The 14,963-nt window shown below is 36.9% G+C and overlaps 2 protein-coding genes across 2 annotated transcripts; one reads left to right on the top strand and one right to left on the bottom strand.

Moving 5' to 3' along the window:
- The first annotated feature begins 2,214 nt into the window (after positions 1 to 2,214).
- LOC120137840 (protein Mpv17-like) lies at positions 2,215 to 3,075 on the top strand. The gene is made up of 3 exons (XM_039153515.1): positions 2,215 to 2,364; positions 2,450 to 2,541; positions 2,688 to 3,075. Exons 1-3 carry the CDS (start codon positions 2,215 to 2,217, stop codon positions 3,073 to 3,075), a joined length of 630 nt encoding a protein of 209 aa, XP_039009446.1.
- A 156-nt stretch (positions 3,076 to 3,231) lies between these two features.
- On the bottom strand, positions 3,232 to 13,682 carry LOC120140899 (probable chlorophyll(ide) b reductase NYC1, chloroplastic). Its single transcript, XM_039155920.1, has 12 exons — positions 13,230 to 13,682; positions 12,893 to 12,971; positions 12,663 to 12,798; positions 12,421 to 12,495; positions 12,113 to 12,305; positions 11,636 to 11,704; positions 11,192 to 11,273; positions 5,967 to 6,024; positions 5,716 to 5,838; positions 5,400 to 5,549; positions 3,942 to 3,984; positions 3,232 to 3,873 (listed from the first exon to the last, which is right to left on the bottom strand). Exons 1-12 carry the CDS (start codon positions 13,608 to 13,610, stop codon positions 3,688 to 3,690), a joined length of 1,575 nt encoding a protein of 524 aa, XP_039011851.1. The 5' UTR covers positions 13,611 to 13,682; the 3' UTR covers positions 3,232 to 3,687.
- Positions 13,683 to 14,963: the final 1,281 nt, after the last annotated feature.

The raw sequence follows: 14,963 nt of genomic DNA, 5'->3' as shown, positions 1-14,963 counted from the left end.
AAGAATAAAAAAAAGGAAGTAGAAAAGTGAAATCTTGGATTAGAGTTCATAATAAGAATTAGAAGTGGGATTTGACTTGTCATCAAGCTAATTAAGGAATAGGAAGTGTTAGAATTAGATTAAGAACATGTTGGAAGTTGAGTGAGATTCTTAAATTCTATATGGAGAATTGGATTTCTAAGTTTTAGAGATATGAAATGCATAATAATTAGTTTAAGTAAGAGTATGCAAGTTAGGGATATAAAAAGAGGGGAAATATAAAGTGTTGAGAAGATTATGAAGATATTTTCGTGCTAAAATAACATTTTTGGGCTATGTGCATCGATGCACATTCAATGTGTACCGATGCATCAAGGATAAATCCCAGAAATGGTTCAAGGTGTATTGATGCACATGAAGTGCATCGATGCACTCCTTTAAAATAAAAACATCGAATGCCATCAGTGTATCGATGCACAAGTACTGCATCGATGCACCCCCTTAAATACAAACATCGAATGGGATTTATGCACCGATGCATAGATAGTGCATCGATGAACCCGTCAAGGGATGCATCGATACATGGTGTAGTGCATCGATGCATACCTTCATTAAAAGATAAAAATAGCTTTCTTTTTAGCCTAAGGAGTGATAGTTTAGAATATATCAATTAGTATACTGATATGTATCAATGTATTACTATGTAGATTTAGAACTTAATCTCGTTCCGAAACAATTGAAGGATTAGAATCGAGTCAAAGCAAGGCTAAGGTGAGTACATATTATAAGTATGGTACAATGGAATAAGACTTGTGATAAATCTAATTCCTATGTTGATTTTCATAGCACAATAGTTATGAACATGCATACATGATAATTATTATGATACATGCATAAAATATATATGTGCATATGATTTGATAAATGATATATGTGAATAGATTCAAATGCACATGTGACATGGTAAGTGATATGAGTTATGTGATCACAAGAGAAATGACATGAATACATGAACATATGAAACATAAGAATAATGCCCATGGTATACGATATGAGAGCTATAGGTATAGTTGGCATGGCAAGAGTCGAGGGTTCTACGTGGTCCTTCGGGACATATATGTATCCTTTGGAACATTTACAGGGTTTTTTGAGACATATTTGATCTACTGAAATATGTATATGGTTCTTAAGGAGTGGTCATTCGGGACAAATATAGTACATAGGTCCTTCGGGACAAATTTCATAGCCCCTAGTGTGACCCATACAAGCTGTGGTGACAACATAGTGCACAACCTCAATGTACTCGAATACCTTGAGTTCTCAAAAATGTACATGGGCCTATAAAAGGTTATCAAAGGTAATTGTATTTTTATAGTTATATGTTACAATATTATTATTGTTTACATTGAATTGTATATGACATGATTGAATGGATAGATTGCATGTTCATATTCATACGGAATGCATTATTATTATATTTATATGTCTCACTAAGTCTATGACTTAGCGTGTAAGTGATTTACACGTAGGTACCAAGAATCAGGAAGAGCGGAAATAGGGTGGTAAGAACAGCATCACTGCTAGAAGATCAGATCAGAAGTAACAGATAAAGTGTGTCTTTTGTCGTGTATAGTGTTGGCATGTAAGAAAAATGTTTGTTACGAATGCTCTGATCAATTTAGTATTTTGTGGTTTCTTTTATGTAAATTAAGGTATTTGGTTTTAATGAAAGTTTAAAATTTCTCTGTTTTCTTTAAGTGTCAAAGTTTGAAAAGTCAATGTGACACCTCAGACTCATATTCGGGTCGGATACGGGTTATGGGTGTTACAATATTGATGACTAAATTATATATATATATATATATATATATATATATAATTTTATTTTTAAATGTAGACTTAATATATTATAAAAATAAATTTTAAAACCACTAAATATTTTAATAATCGAATACCATTCATTCCAAGTAGAAATGGCATACAATTGAAAGGTTACAGGCAAAGGTAGAAGGTAGACCAGAGATTTTATCATAGATTGAAAAGCCCAAATGCATGATCTATTTTTCAGTTATCTAATAATATAAAAAAAGCATTTGGACAATACTTCCTTTATCGAGACATTCTCGCTAACTAATAATGTCATCGTCAAAAGATGATGAATAAAACCAGAAAACTTTCCTTTTTGCAATGATCCATCTTTCCTCTTTTTGTCTTTCTCGTTATTGTCATCATAAAATGTTGAGGATATGGAAATGGTACGAGAGATGCTTATCTATTCATCCTGTGAAAACACAAGTTGTTAGCTCAGGTTTCCTATGGGGCATTGGTGATGTTGGGGCTCAATACATCACCTATTCCACCGCAAAGAAACGCCTCCAACGTCAAGTAAGCACCCAATCCCCTGCAACCCCCATCCTTTTCATTCTTTAATGTTGTTCAATACACAATTTTTTATGTTTTCATTTGGCAGGATGAAGAGCAAGAATGTAAAATTGATTGGAAAAGGGCAGCTACCACAAGTTTGTTTGGATTTGGCTTTGTTGGACCAGTTGGACACTACTGGTTCGTGTTTTTTTCTTCTTGAGAGATGTAATAATGAATAAAAATCATGCCAGGGTTATTATGGTTTAAACTGTTATTACTTTGCTACTCAGGAACAAGAAAAGTATGCTCCTTGCTTACAACCTCTGTTCTGTTTGTACATTTAGGTATGAAGGGTTGGACAGATTAATAAAGTTGAAGTTTCAACTACGACCAAAGACGACCAAGTTTGTTGCTGCCAAAGTAGCCATGGATGGCATTCTCTTTAGCCCCTTTGACTTGTTCTTATTCTTCTCCTATATGGGGCTTTCCACCGGTAAAAGCGTTCCACAAGTGAAGGAAGACGTGAAGAGAGACTTTCTTCCGGCCTTGATCTTGGAGGGTGGTATATGGCAGATTGTTCAGATTGTGAATTTCCAATACATTCCTGTGAGATACCAGCTCCTTTATGTCAACATCTTCTGCTTGTTAGACTGTGCCTTTTTGTCATGGATCGAACAACAGAATGATGCTCCATGGAAACGTCGGTTCGGGGGAGGCCAAGGTAGATGGTGATATTTCTGCCCCATTTTTGTGTTTCCATGAATTTCGCTTTACTCGTCAAGTGTGCTTCCCAATACCCTTGTACTGTTAGAAAGAATTAAACGAAACAACCCCTAAAATGCCAACTAGGGTTTTAGATATTGGGATTTTGGGAGGGATTCATCTTTGTTAAAGCTTTCTACATTCAACCAAAACGTAAATATAATACAATTATATGTACGTACAAACTTTGTCAGAATTCATATAGAAATTTACATACCTGCAAAACCAATGTAATAAATTTAGACAGGCATCCTGGATCCACCACTTGGTGTCTAAGAATTCATAAACAGACCATTCATATCTGCTCTGGGTGAACACATAATTTCATTACAATTTCAGCTTACAGGAATGCATGTTACAAGTATAGAAATAAAGAATGGTTGAATGTGAGAGTAATGTCCGTATATGCTAAAGACCCATAAGTCTGGTCCCCAGCAGTAGTGGTATATGATCCAATTGTGAGAGGAGCAAAGCAACCACAGAATGGGCGGTTTAGAGTTTATAATGGTATGATATGTGAGTTGCATAATCACAGGCATCAAACTTGACTCGTATATAAATGTAGTCTTTGATGGTGAAGTCTCATGTGCCCGGTAATGTGCTGCTGGTGCTAGAAAGAATGATGAAAGCACAAACAACTGAAAGTGAGAACACTGACAGCCAATTGTTTTGTGTGTATATTTCCATTGCATCTGTAAATGAGAACCGAGTACGGTCTTCAGCCCAGTTCCTAATACGGTCTGCCTCTGCCGAATATAGTGCCCTACCCTGAACACACGCATTATTGCATTAGAATCAAAATTTGGAAAAATAGGAAATAGGAAATATTTGATTACCTCTTCATCAAACCAGCGACCTTGTCGAAGCCAGACAGTTATTGTTAGAGTATGCCCAAAGATCAATCATATGATGATTGTAATAATACTTTTATTTACCGATTTTATTGAATAAAGGCATTGTCGCTATTATTTTCAGTTATATATATGTGTTTAACATAAACTGGAAGATAATAAAGTCCATATAATGACATAATTGTTATTATTAAAAGATCCCTAGTCAAATATTATTATGGGCATGGACAATAATAATACGCTTAAGACTAACATGTTATTGATTGATGACAATGAGTTATCATTGACATAGAGATGTCAGAATTGATACATGATTATATTGTTAGAGAACAATGTATTAGATTGACCCACCATGAGCATATGTCTTGGATTATTATGTGACAGTCATAACATTGCTCATGGTGATGACTATATGTATGATCCTCAGACTTGAGATCAATACTATCCCAATATATATTGTTGTATGTTTTGATGCAGCTAAACAAGCTCCGTAACTGGTTGCTCTATAAAGACTGTTATTAAATATATCTCAATATATATAGTGGGTATGTATGATTAAGATAGGATATGTCCTTCCTACATAATAGGAAATATATCACATGCCACTTGATTTAGTAAGACTAGAAACGCATGGCCATGCTCGAATAAGTTGATATGAGATATCATAAACTATTCGTTAATTAAAGTCTACTCTAGAAATCAAGAAACAATAGATGGGCTATACAAGTGTGACTATTCCAAGACTTGTGTCTATTCTAGATATAAAGGACATAAGGATATAATACATAAAAGAGTTAATCACCAATATGATATGTCGAATCATATTTTCTTGTAACTTAGGTGACAATGATATATTGCTAGATGTCACTCATTGTATGTAATATTAGAATTGTTCTAATAATTACTTCTAATGTTATAAGAACCTACAGGGTCACACCCTAAGATTGAAACGAACAAAGATGTACAATTTGTTGTACGTTACTAAAATATATCTAGAGTTAATTAAGTATATATTTTAATAATCCCGAATATTTAATTTCAATTCATTAAATATAGATTTAATTAATTTGAAATAATAAAAACCCTAATATGACTAGGGTAACTTGGCTATAAAAGGGTGTGTTAGGTCTAGCAGCCGTTTTGGTGAGAACACACACAAAACCTTCAGCCACTTTCTCTCAAAACTGTTTTGGGGGAAAATAAAATTGCTCTCAATCGGGTGAACTGAGTAGAGGCCGAGACGTGATTTCGTGGAGGCTTACGATTCGAATCGATCTACACCACCAGAATTCACTGCTTTCCTTGCTGTTTTTCAAGGAACCCGCTGTAAGTATTCGCATCTATTCCTCTCGATTTCAGTTTTTCGTACTTGGATCGTTGGTGAGACCGTCGAGTTTTGTTTCCGCTGCGCCATGGGGTGCGCCGACGGTCCCAACAGTTATTAAAGCCAATAGTATCCGAGGTGGGGTGAAGTAATTGATGGTCTTTCCTGTCCCCTTCACAACCCGCATACGTGGAACTAGACTTCTAGCAACAGTCTCAGGGAGCTCACAAATGATGTTAAACATTTGTTTGTTCTTTAATGTTGAGCCACTGTGGAGAAGCAAATCAAATATTTGACATCACATTTATCAAATACTAGTCCCAAATTACGAATTGGATCCTTAATTTTGCAACCTCTCAAGATGATGAGCTGAGCAAGCCGATTAAGGTGCATAAAACAGGCTGCCTCACGAAAGTTGGGACATAAGCAACATACCTTAAGAGTAGATATGTAAGGACCATGCCCGGAGATGCCGTATGGATTCCTACTTTAGAACGTTTGCACTCCTTCAAAAGTGATGCATGAAGCTGTCTAAGACCACACTTGGTTGACCCATATCTAGAAAAGAGAGCATATATCAGTATTAACCATTGAAAACTTCAAAACATTACAGAAATTTGAGATACGTCAATAAGTAGCCGCCTTGAGAAAAAGAACCAACTGCAGTGACAAAGATGAGAACCTAAACAGCGGTCAAAGGAGTACTAGATCCACCAGAACCTGCACCATCCATGTTAAATATGTGTCCTGTTGAAAATTGGCACACCAAATTGCATCAATTGTCAACATTATGGGTGGCAATTTAGTGGCATTAATGGGGTGACAAAATTGGTCAAATTTGGCCACCAAATTATTGAAAATTTTGGATGGTAAAACTATGCAATTAGTCATTATAATTTAGGATATTTACAAATTAGTCCTTAAAGCTTCAACTATAAATACCCTAGCTCATTTAGCTTCAAAATCATCCCAAAGCATTCTAGCTTTCTTCCACTACTAGAGAGAATTTAGAGAGTTTCTTGAGAGTTGTTTTCTCATTTTTATCAAGAGAGAATTATCATTGTTTTCTCCTTAGTAGATTGAGAGAAGTTGTAATTCCTATTTTCTCATAGTGAAATTCTTCTACCGTTGCCCGTGGTTTTTACCCTATTTAATTTAGGGGTTTTCCACGTAAATTTTGTGTCTCTTTTTATCTTCATTTTTATTTTCTCAAATTATCAGTTGCGATTTTTCTCTATCCGATAGCCGTATTCCGCAACAATTGGTATCCGAGCTAAATTAGAGTGTGTAATATATGCTTATTGTCTTTGTGGTTGCCACCAAAAGGTGGATCCTCCAAAATAAGAAAATAAGAAGTTATTACCCATTCTTTGAAGGTTCCAGAGAACTATTCACGATAGTGAAATAGTGGGAGCTATCCGTAGAAGAAGCTATGGCAACGAAATTTGATATTGAAAAATTCAATGGGAGAAATTTCTCATTGTGGAAATTGAAGATGAAGGTCATCCTAAGGAAAGACGGGTGTCTAGCAGCTATCAATGAAAGGCCGGTAGATTTCGCAGATGACATCAAATGGAACGAGATGGACGGGAATGCTATGGCAAACTTTCATCTAGCATTAGCAGATGAAGTATTGTCAAGCATCGAGGAGAAGAAGACAGCTAAGGAGATATGGGATCATCTCACCAAATTGTACGAGGCCACATCGCTGCACAATAAAATTTTCCTTAAGAGGAAATTGTACACTCTCCGTATGCCAGAATCTACTTCAGTGACAGAGCACTTAAATACACCGAACACCTTATTTTCTCAGCTTACATCCTTAAGCTGTAAAATAGGAGAACAAGAACGTGCTGAACTTCTACTTCAAAGTCTACCGGATTCGTACGATCAACTCATCAACTTGACAAACAGTAATGTCACCAGTCTAGTCTTCGATGACGTTGCAGCTGTTGTTCTATAATAAGAAAATCGGTGCAAGAACAAGGAAGACAAACAAGTAAATCTGCAACAAGCAGAAGCGTTGACAACGATGAGAGGTAGATCAACAGAACGTGGCCAAAGCAGCAATCATAAACATGGTAGATCAAAGGCGAGGAGCAAGAAGAATTTAAAGTGCTATAACTGTGGAAAGAATGGTCACTTGAAGAAGGATTGTTGGAGTCTAAATAAAAACTCCAATCCACAAGGCAATACCGCAAACACTTCAGATGATGGAGATGCTCTATACTGTGAAGCGTCAACCACCGTGGAAGGCAGAAAAAGATTTGCAGATATATGGCTCATTGATTCGGGAGCGACATATCACATGACCTCAAGAAGAGAATGGTCCCATCATTATGAACCTGTCTTAGGAGGATCTGTGTATAGTTGCAATGATCATGCCTTAGAGATCGTTGGTGTGGGAACCATCAAATTGAAGATGTATGATGGAACAATTAAAGTTTTTCGAGATGTGCGGCACGTGAAAGGTCTGAAGAAAAATTTATTATCCTACGGATTGTTGGATAATAATGCTAGCAAGATTGAAACACGGAAAGGAATCATGAAGGTGTTCCGTGGAGCGCTTGTGGTGCTGAAAGGTGAAAAGATAGCTGCAAACTTGTACATACTGAAGGGAAAGACATTGTTAGAAGCAGAAGCCTCTGTTGCCTCATGTAGTTCAGATTCTGCAATGCTATGGCATAAGAAACTTGGACAAATGTCAGAACAAGGAATGAAAGTCCTTGTGGAGCAAAAGCTACTTCCAGGCTTAACAAAAGTATCACTTACTTTGTGTGAGCATTGCATAACAAGTAAGCAGCACCGGTTGAAATTCAACACATCAAATTCTAGAGGAAAAAGTGTTCTAGAATTGCTTCACTCTGACGTATGGCAAGCACCAGTAACATCCCTATGTGGAGCAAAATACTTTGTCCCATTTATTGATGACTACTTCAGGAGATGTTGGGTGCACCCTATTAATAAGAAGTCAGAAGTGTTTTCAACTTTCAAAAACTTCAAAGCGCGGGTGGAACTTGATTCTGGAAATAAGATCAAGTGTTTCAGAACAGATAATGGAGGAGAATACACAAGCGAAGAATTTGATGACTTTTGCAAGAAATAAGGCATCAAAAGACATTTCACAGTGGCGAACACTCCTCAACAAAATGGAGTGGCAGAGCGGATTAACAGAACCTTGTTAGAAAGAACAAGAGCAATGTTGAGGGACGCAGGCCTAGAAAAATCATTCTGGGCAGAAGCAGTCAATACCGCCTGTTATTTGGTGAATCGAGCTCCATCAACTGCAATAGAGCTGAAGACACCAATGGAGATGTGGACTGGTAAACCAGTTGATTATTCAAACCTCCATGTATTTGGAAGTATTGTGTACATGGTGTACAACGCCCAAGAAATTTCAAAGTTGGATCCAAAATCCAGGAAATGCAAATTCTTGGGGTATGCTGATGGAGTAAAGGGGTATCGTTTGTGGGATCCCACTGCCCGCAAAGTGATCATTAGCATGGATGTTATCTTTGTAGAAGATAAACTACAAAGAAAAGAAGACGATGATAGCGCTGAAAAGTCAGAGACTACTCAGATACATGTGGAAAAAGAGTTTGAAGAAGGAGATTCTTCTGAAGCAGAACCAGCACATGATGAACAAGAACCAGAGAGTTCTGAAGCTCCAACAACTCGTCAATCAGATCGTGTGAGAAGACGTCCCAATTGGCACTCAGATTATGTTATAGAAGGTAATATTGCATACTGCCTTTTAACTGAAGACGGTGAGCCATCAACATACCAGGAGGTAATAAACAGCTCAGATGCTTCACTGTGGATGATGGCGATGCAAGAAGAAATCGAAGCCCTTCATAAAAATAATACATGGGACCTTGTGCCACTACCACAAGGAAGGAAGCCAATTGGTAACAAATGGGTCTTCAAAATCAAGCGAAATGGTGACGATCAAGTGGAGAGGTATCGTGCAAGACTGGTGGTCAAATGATATGCTCAGAAAGAAGATATTGATTTCAATGAAATTTTTTCTCCTGTGGTTCGACTAACAACAGTTCGAGTAGTCTTGACAATGTGTGCTACATTGAATTTACATTTGGAACAACTAGATGTTAAAACAGCTTTTCTTCATGAAAATCTTGAAGAAGAAATTTATATGCTCCAGCCTGAAGGTTTTAAAGAAAAAGAAAAGAAGAACTTGGTTTGCAGGTTGAACAAATCTCTGTATGGTCTAAAGCAGGCGCCGAGGTGTTGGTATAAGAGATTTGATTCCTTCATTATGTGCCTTGGATACAACAAACTTAATACAGACCCTTATGCTTATTTCAAGAGGTCTGGTGATAACGATTTTGTTATATTGCTGTTGTATGTGGATGACATGTTGGTTGCAAGACCCAACAAAGATCATATTGAATAATTGAAGGCACAACTGGCTAGGGAATTTGAAATGAAGGACTTGGGATCAGCAAACAAGATTCTAGGGATGCAAATTCACCGAGACAGAAGTAATAGGAAGATTTGGCTTTCACAAAAGAATTACATGAAGAAAATCTTGTCACGATTTAGCATGCAAGATTGTAAGCCAATTTATACCCCTCTTCCTTTTAACTTCAAATTATCCTCCAGTATGAGTCCTAGCAGTGAAGAATAGAGGACTGAGATGTCTTGAGTACCGTATGCATTAGCAGTGGGAAGTTTAATGTTCGCTATGATATGCACAAGACCAGACATTGCACAAGCAGTGGGAGTGGTTAGTCGGTACATGGCGAATCTAAGCAAAGAGCATTGGAATATTATAAAGATGATCCTAAGATACATCAAAGGGACCTCAAATGTTGCATTATGTTACGGAGGATCAAACTTACTAATCAATGGGTATGTAGATTCTAACTATGTAGGGGATTTGGATAAAAGCAAATCTACTACAGGATATGTGTTCAAAGTTGCTGGTGGAGCTGTAAGCTGGGTTTCAAAATTGCAGTCAGTTGTGGCTACGTCCACAATAGAGGCAAAATATATAGCAACTACACAAGCCAGTAAAGAAGCAATTTGGTTGAAGATGATATTGGAGGAGCTTGGGCACAATCAAGAGTATGTCACTCTGTTTTGTGACAGTCAAAGCGCCTTGCATCTGGCAAGGAATCCAGCATTTCATTCAAGGACTAAGCACATACGAGTTCAGTACCATGTCATTCGTGAAAAGGTGGAAGAAGGAACGGTAGATATGCAGAAGATCCATACCAATGAAAACATAGCAGATTTCATGACGAAGGCAATCAATGCTGATAAATTTACCTGGTGTCGATCCTCCTGTGGCCTGTCAGAAACGTAAGCAACATGAAAGGTACAAGGTAAAAAGAATGGTGTGAAGATATGATTGTTCCAATCAAATCTTCAAGTGGGAGATTGTTGAAAATTGACACACCAAATTGCATCAATTGTCAACATTATGGGTGGCAATTTAGTGGCATTAATGGGGTGACAAAATTGGTCAAATTTGACCACCAAATTGTTGAAAATTTTGGATGGTAAAACTATGCAATTAGTCATTGTAATTTAGGGTATTTACAAATTAGTCCTTAAAGCTTCAACTATAAATATCTTAACTCATTTAGCTTCAAAACCATCCCAAAGCATTCTATCTTTCTTCCACTACTAGAGAGAATTTAGAAAGTTTCTTGAGAATTGTTTTCTTCTTTTTATCAAGAGAGAATTATCATTGTTTTCTCCTTAGTAGATTGAGAGAAGTTGTAATTTCTATTTTCTCATAGTGAAATTCTTCTACCGTTGCCCGTGGTTTTTACCCTATTTAATTTAGGAGTTTTTCACGTAAATTTTGTGTCTCTTTTTATCTTCATTTTTATTTTCTCAAATTATCAGTTGCGATTTTGCCGATAACCGTTTTCCGCAGCATGTCCCCCCTTGGTCTGGTTTTTCATGATACGCATGGCTTCCCGAGTACAGAGAATAGAACCGACAAGATTCGCTGAAACAATCTATCCACATAAATCAGCTGGTCAGAGACACTACACTGTCATCATGTTAACCATAATCTAAAAGCCATTTCAGCAACTATATATCGGAGTTTGTGCATATGAATTAAATATCTGTGTTACATCAACGAATTAAGGTGAGAGAAAATCAATTACTAGTTGGCCATTGGCTCTTGCTTAGTTGTGTAAAAGAAACTAGTTACATGCAGAAGCTATTAAGGCAATGATAAATGTAACTATGTAAGGAACTGATAATTCAATATCCTATCTAGTATGAAGCTTACAAGTTTGTAATAAGATTACGCGTCATTGAAATGCTAAAAGGTGGAATTGCTCAAATAACATATTTAACAAACAAAAGAAACCTGTTTAATATCTTCATCACTGAACTGTAGTAATGGTCTAAAACCTTTGTTAGTGCCAGCGTTATTTATCTGTAGAAGAAACAAGAAATCAGAATCACACATTTAGCACACAAGTAAATGTTCTTTGTCCAACCCCAACAAATAGGAACTACATGGCAGCTACTCGGACACACAACGATTGCATTAGACATCATCAATCGTCTCATGCCATGCAAAATTATCATAAGCTCAGCAATAACAAAATAGGAAATGGCCATTTGCGATGACCTATTTACTTGCAGGACGTAGATTTCAGTTTAACAATATTCGTATGCACGAACTTATCACACATCTTATGGTTAAGAGTCAACATTAATTGATAAAGTCGTGTGATAAAGTATTGACATGCTAACATGACACGCTATAGGATCTAGGTTGCATGCATGCGTTCACATAGATGCAAGGAAATTGATGGAAAAAATATGCTATACAACTCACCCAAATGTCAACAGAACCAAGTTCGGTGATGGCAAAGTAGGCCAATTTTTCAACATCACCGGCTTCACAAACATCACATGCTTTGCCAACCACTTTTGCTTGTTCCAGATTCTTGCTAGATGAGCCACCAGCGACCATACCTTCCTTCAGGTTTTCCTCAAGTACTTTGACAGTCATATCAACAGATTCAGGACTGTCTTGACAAGATCCAAGAAGGAAAAGTTGATGCGAGAACTATACCGATAAAAATAAAAATAACTCAACATAAAAATGTCATAAACTAGCTTAATTATGACTTTTTACTCGACCTGCGAGAAGCAACAACAACACGATCTCCCGAAAGAAGAAATTCTCGAGCAAGTGCTTTTCCCAATCCCCTTGTGCTAAATAAGGTCAGCCAAAAACACAACCAAAACCCAACAAAATGGGTAAGTTCTCTGCATCATAGCAACTTATCTCCTAAAAGTTCGTTTCTATGTAACCAAATATGATCTCGCATAGCCAGTAAAGATACTAAAATCAAACATGATGAGGAAATTATATGTCATACCTTCCAGTTATAACAACATTTCTCGGACCAGCCCGACAGTGTTCATCTAGAACCATATTAGCTCCAATCATGGTTCCAATGATAATCCCTCCAACCCAGCTGTACCAATTCAATGCATTCATCTGACTGTCTCCACCTGTAGGGAAAAAATGAACTTTCAGAGACATGTCATTCCCTGGAGAAAGGCAGAGAAAATCAATTCAAAAATCTAAAAGTACAGTGGCTTTAACCTGACAACTGAAAACCAGTCAAGAGAATCACTCCAGTGCTCATCATGGTCACAATATATCTTCCTAGTTGCATAGCAATCTAGTTTATGAGGGAGAAAAACCCAAAGGTTATATCTACTTTTGACTGATAGCTTGGAAATATTACAACAAGCTGGGTAACTCAGATCAATCAATGGTAGACAGACACAAGAAGATGGGAATTCAGTTAAACATGCATGCATAAACTCAATTATGAAACTAATTATAGAACATAATTAAAACTAATTGAACATGAATCATAAAAAGAAGAAGAGAAATTCATTTAATAAAATACGGTTTCTAATTACATATAGCTCACCGAGGAGAAAACTTCATCAACTTTAGCTACGGCATTTTCATATTCATCTTGCGATTTAGAGTCGAATTTACTAACCCCGAAAACAGCATATTTCAAAGATTTCCAAAACCCATCTCTCTTTTGCAGCTTCACTTCATTTTCCATCAAAATCCCAAGCTTCCTCTCACTTTCCATCTCTTTCTCTTCCACTTTCCCGCCATCTTCTCCCCTAAACAACCGACACTTTTGCACGTACGCTCCATGACGGCTTCTAGTTGGACCGGGCAACCGCACAAAACAACCACTTTTAACTTTAAGCCAGCTGTTCCGTTGTTGTTCCTTGAAACAAAACTGTTGGTCTTTCTGGAAAGAGAACAACTGAAGCTTTGTCACTGCCGCCATTTCTGTAAGAGATTCGAACTAAAAGAAATTGAATATTTCAATTCCAATTTTACTGGAACACGATCTCCTTATTATCCAATACATCAGATTCTTTTACTTTATGTAATAAACAAATAAATATCGGGGAGAAGTTGAAGCGAATCGTCTAACGTGGAGGAATGTGATGACCACACGTTAAAGCAACGTAATCTGCTGCACTTTTGGACGAAACGTGGCGTTGTGGGTCGGGGTTTGCCTGTCGTTTTGCAACACGTTAGGTAGCCATGGAAAGAGGAAGGTGACGCTTCTACGCTTTGTGTCGTAGGCTTTTGGTGTTGGGTACTCAACTCAATACGTTGAATATTACGTATTATGTACTCCAAATAGTAACCAATAACGACCCGCAACGGGAACTGGGACTACTTTTGGTTTTGTCGGTGGGATGAGGAATTGAGGATAACTACGAAAATTAACACGATGGACAAAAACAACCAAGTTTATCCCAAAGGAATAATCAACTACCGAATTTATCAAACTACCGAATTCTCAAGCTCAGAGGGTAAAAAAGAAGAAGCAAAAGCCTAGTTCTGCACGCGGAAGACGATTTTATCAAACTTAAAGGGTCTTGATGTAACCATTCGTTCTCATGGTAGAAAGTTTTAGGCCGAAAATTACAAGAACATGAAATTTTCCTTTTCGGTAGAAACTAGAATGTTTTAGCCTATGACATAGCCGGCGGTTATATAATAGGGTAAACTACCCACTATTAAAAAAATTAATGTTAAGTTACGAAATAAATTAAAAGTTTATATATTAAAACGGATTGAATTGATAGTTTGGGTATTAAACGTATTAAGTTTATAATGGTAAGGTATTAAAATGAAACAAAAACTAAACATTATGTATGATTTTGAAAAAAAATTAAAAAATATAAATACTAAAACGAATCAAAATTAATAGTTTAAATACTAAATGCGTAGTTTATCCTATATAATATTGCAACCAAAGTGCCCCAAGGCTGCTTTTCTGGAAAGTTTGAATAGACTTTTGATAATATGGGCTGGCAATCATGCTGAAGCTAAAAGCTTTAGGCTAGCCCTTTTGGGTGATGCTAGGGACCATGGATAAATTTGTGTTAGCCCTTTAACCTTAGCTAAGCCCATCCTACGTTTTTTGTCCATCTCTGGAGTCCTCTTCTGTTTAGCATCGAAATTGGAATACTCCATAATCAAGGATAGCTTGATGGAGTTGTTCGAAACTTGATGTTAAAACTTAAGCAGAGAGAATAGCTAGTTGACAATATCCTGCACTTAGTTTTATTCTCCATTTATCCTGGATAGGAACAGCCTAAGCTAAATCTCCTCCAGTTTGCGC

Source organism: Hibiscus syriacus, unplaced genomic scaffold, assembly GCF_006381635.1.
Source record: "Hibiscus syriacus cultivar Baekdansim isolate YM2019G1 unplaced genomic scaffold, ASM638163v2 tig00000170_pilon, whole genome shotgun sequence".
NCBI lineage: Eukaryota > Viridiplantae > Streptophyta > Magnoliopsida > Malvales > Malvaceae > Hibiscus > Hibiscus syriacus.
The sequence above is the reverse complement of the archived record's forward strand: the minus strand, read 5'-3'. Positions and strand labels throughout refer to the sequence as shown.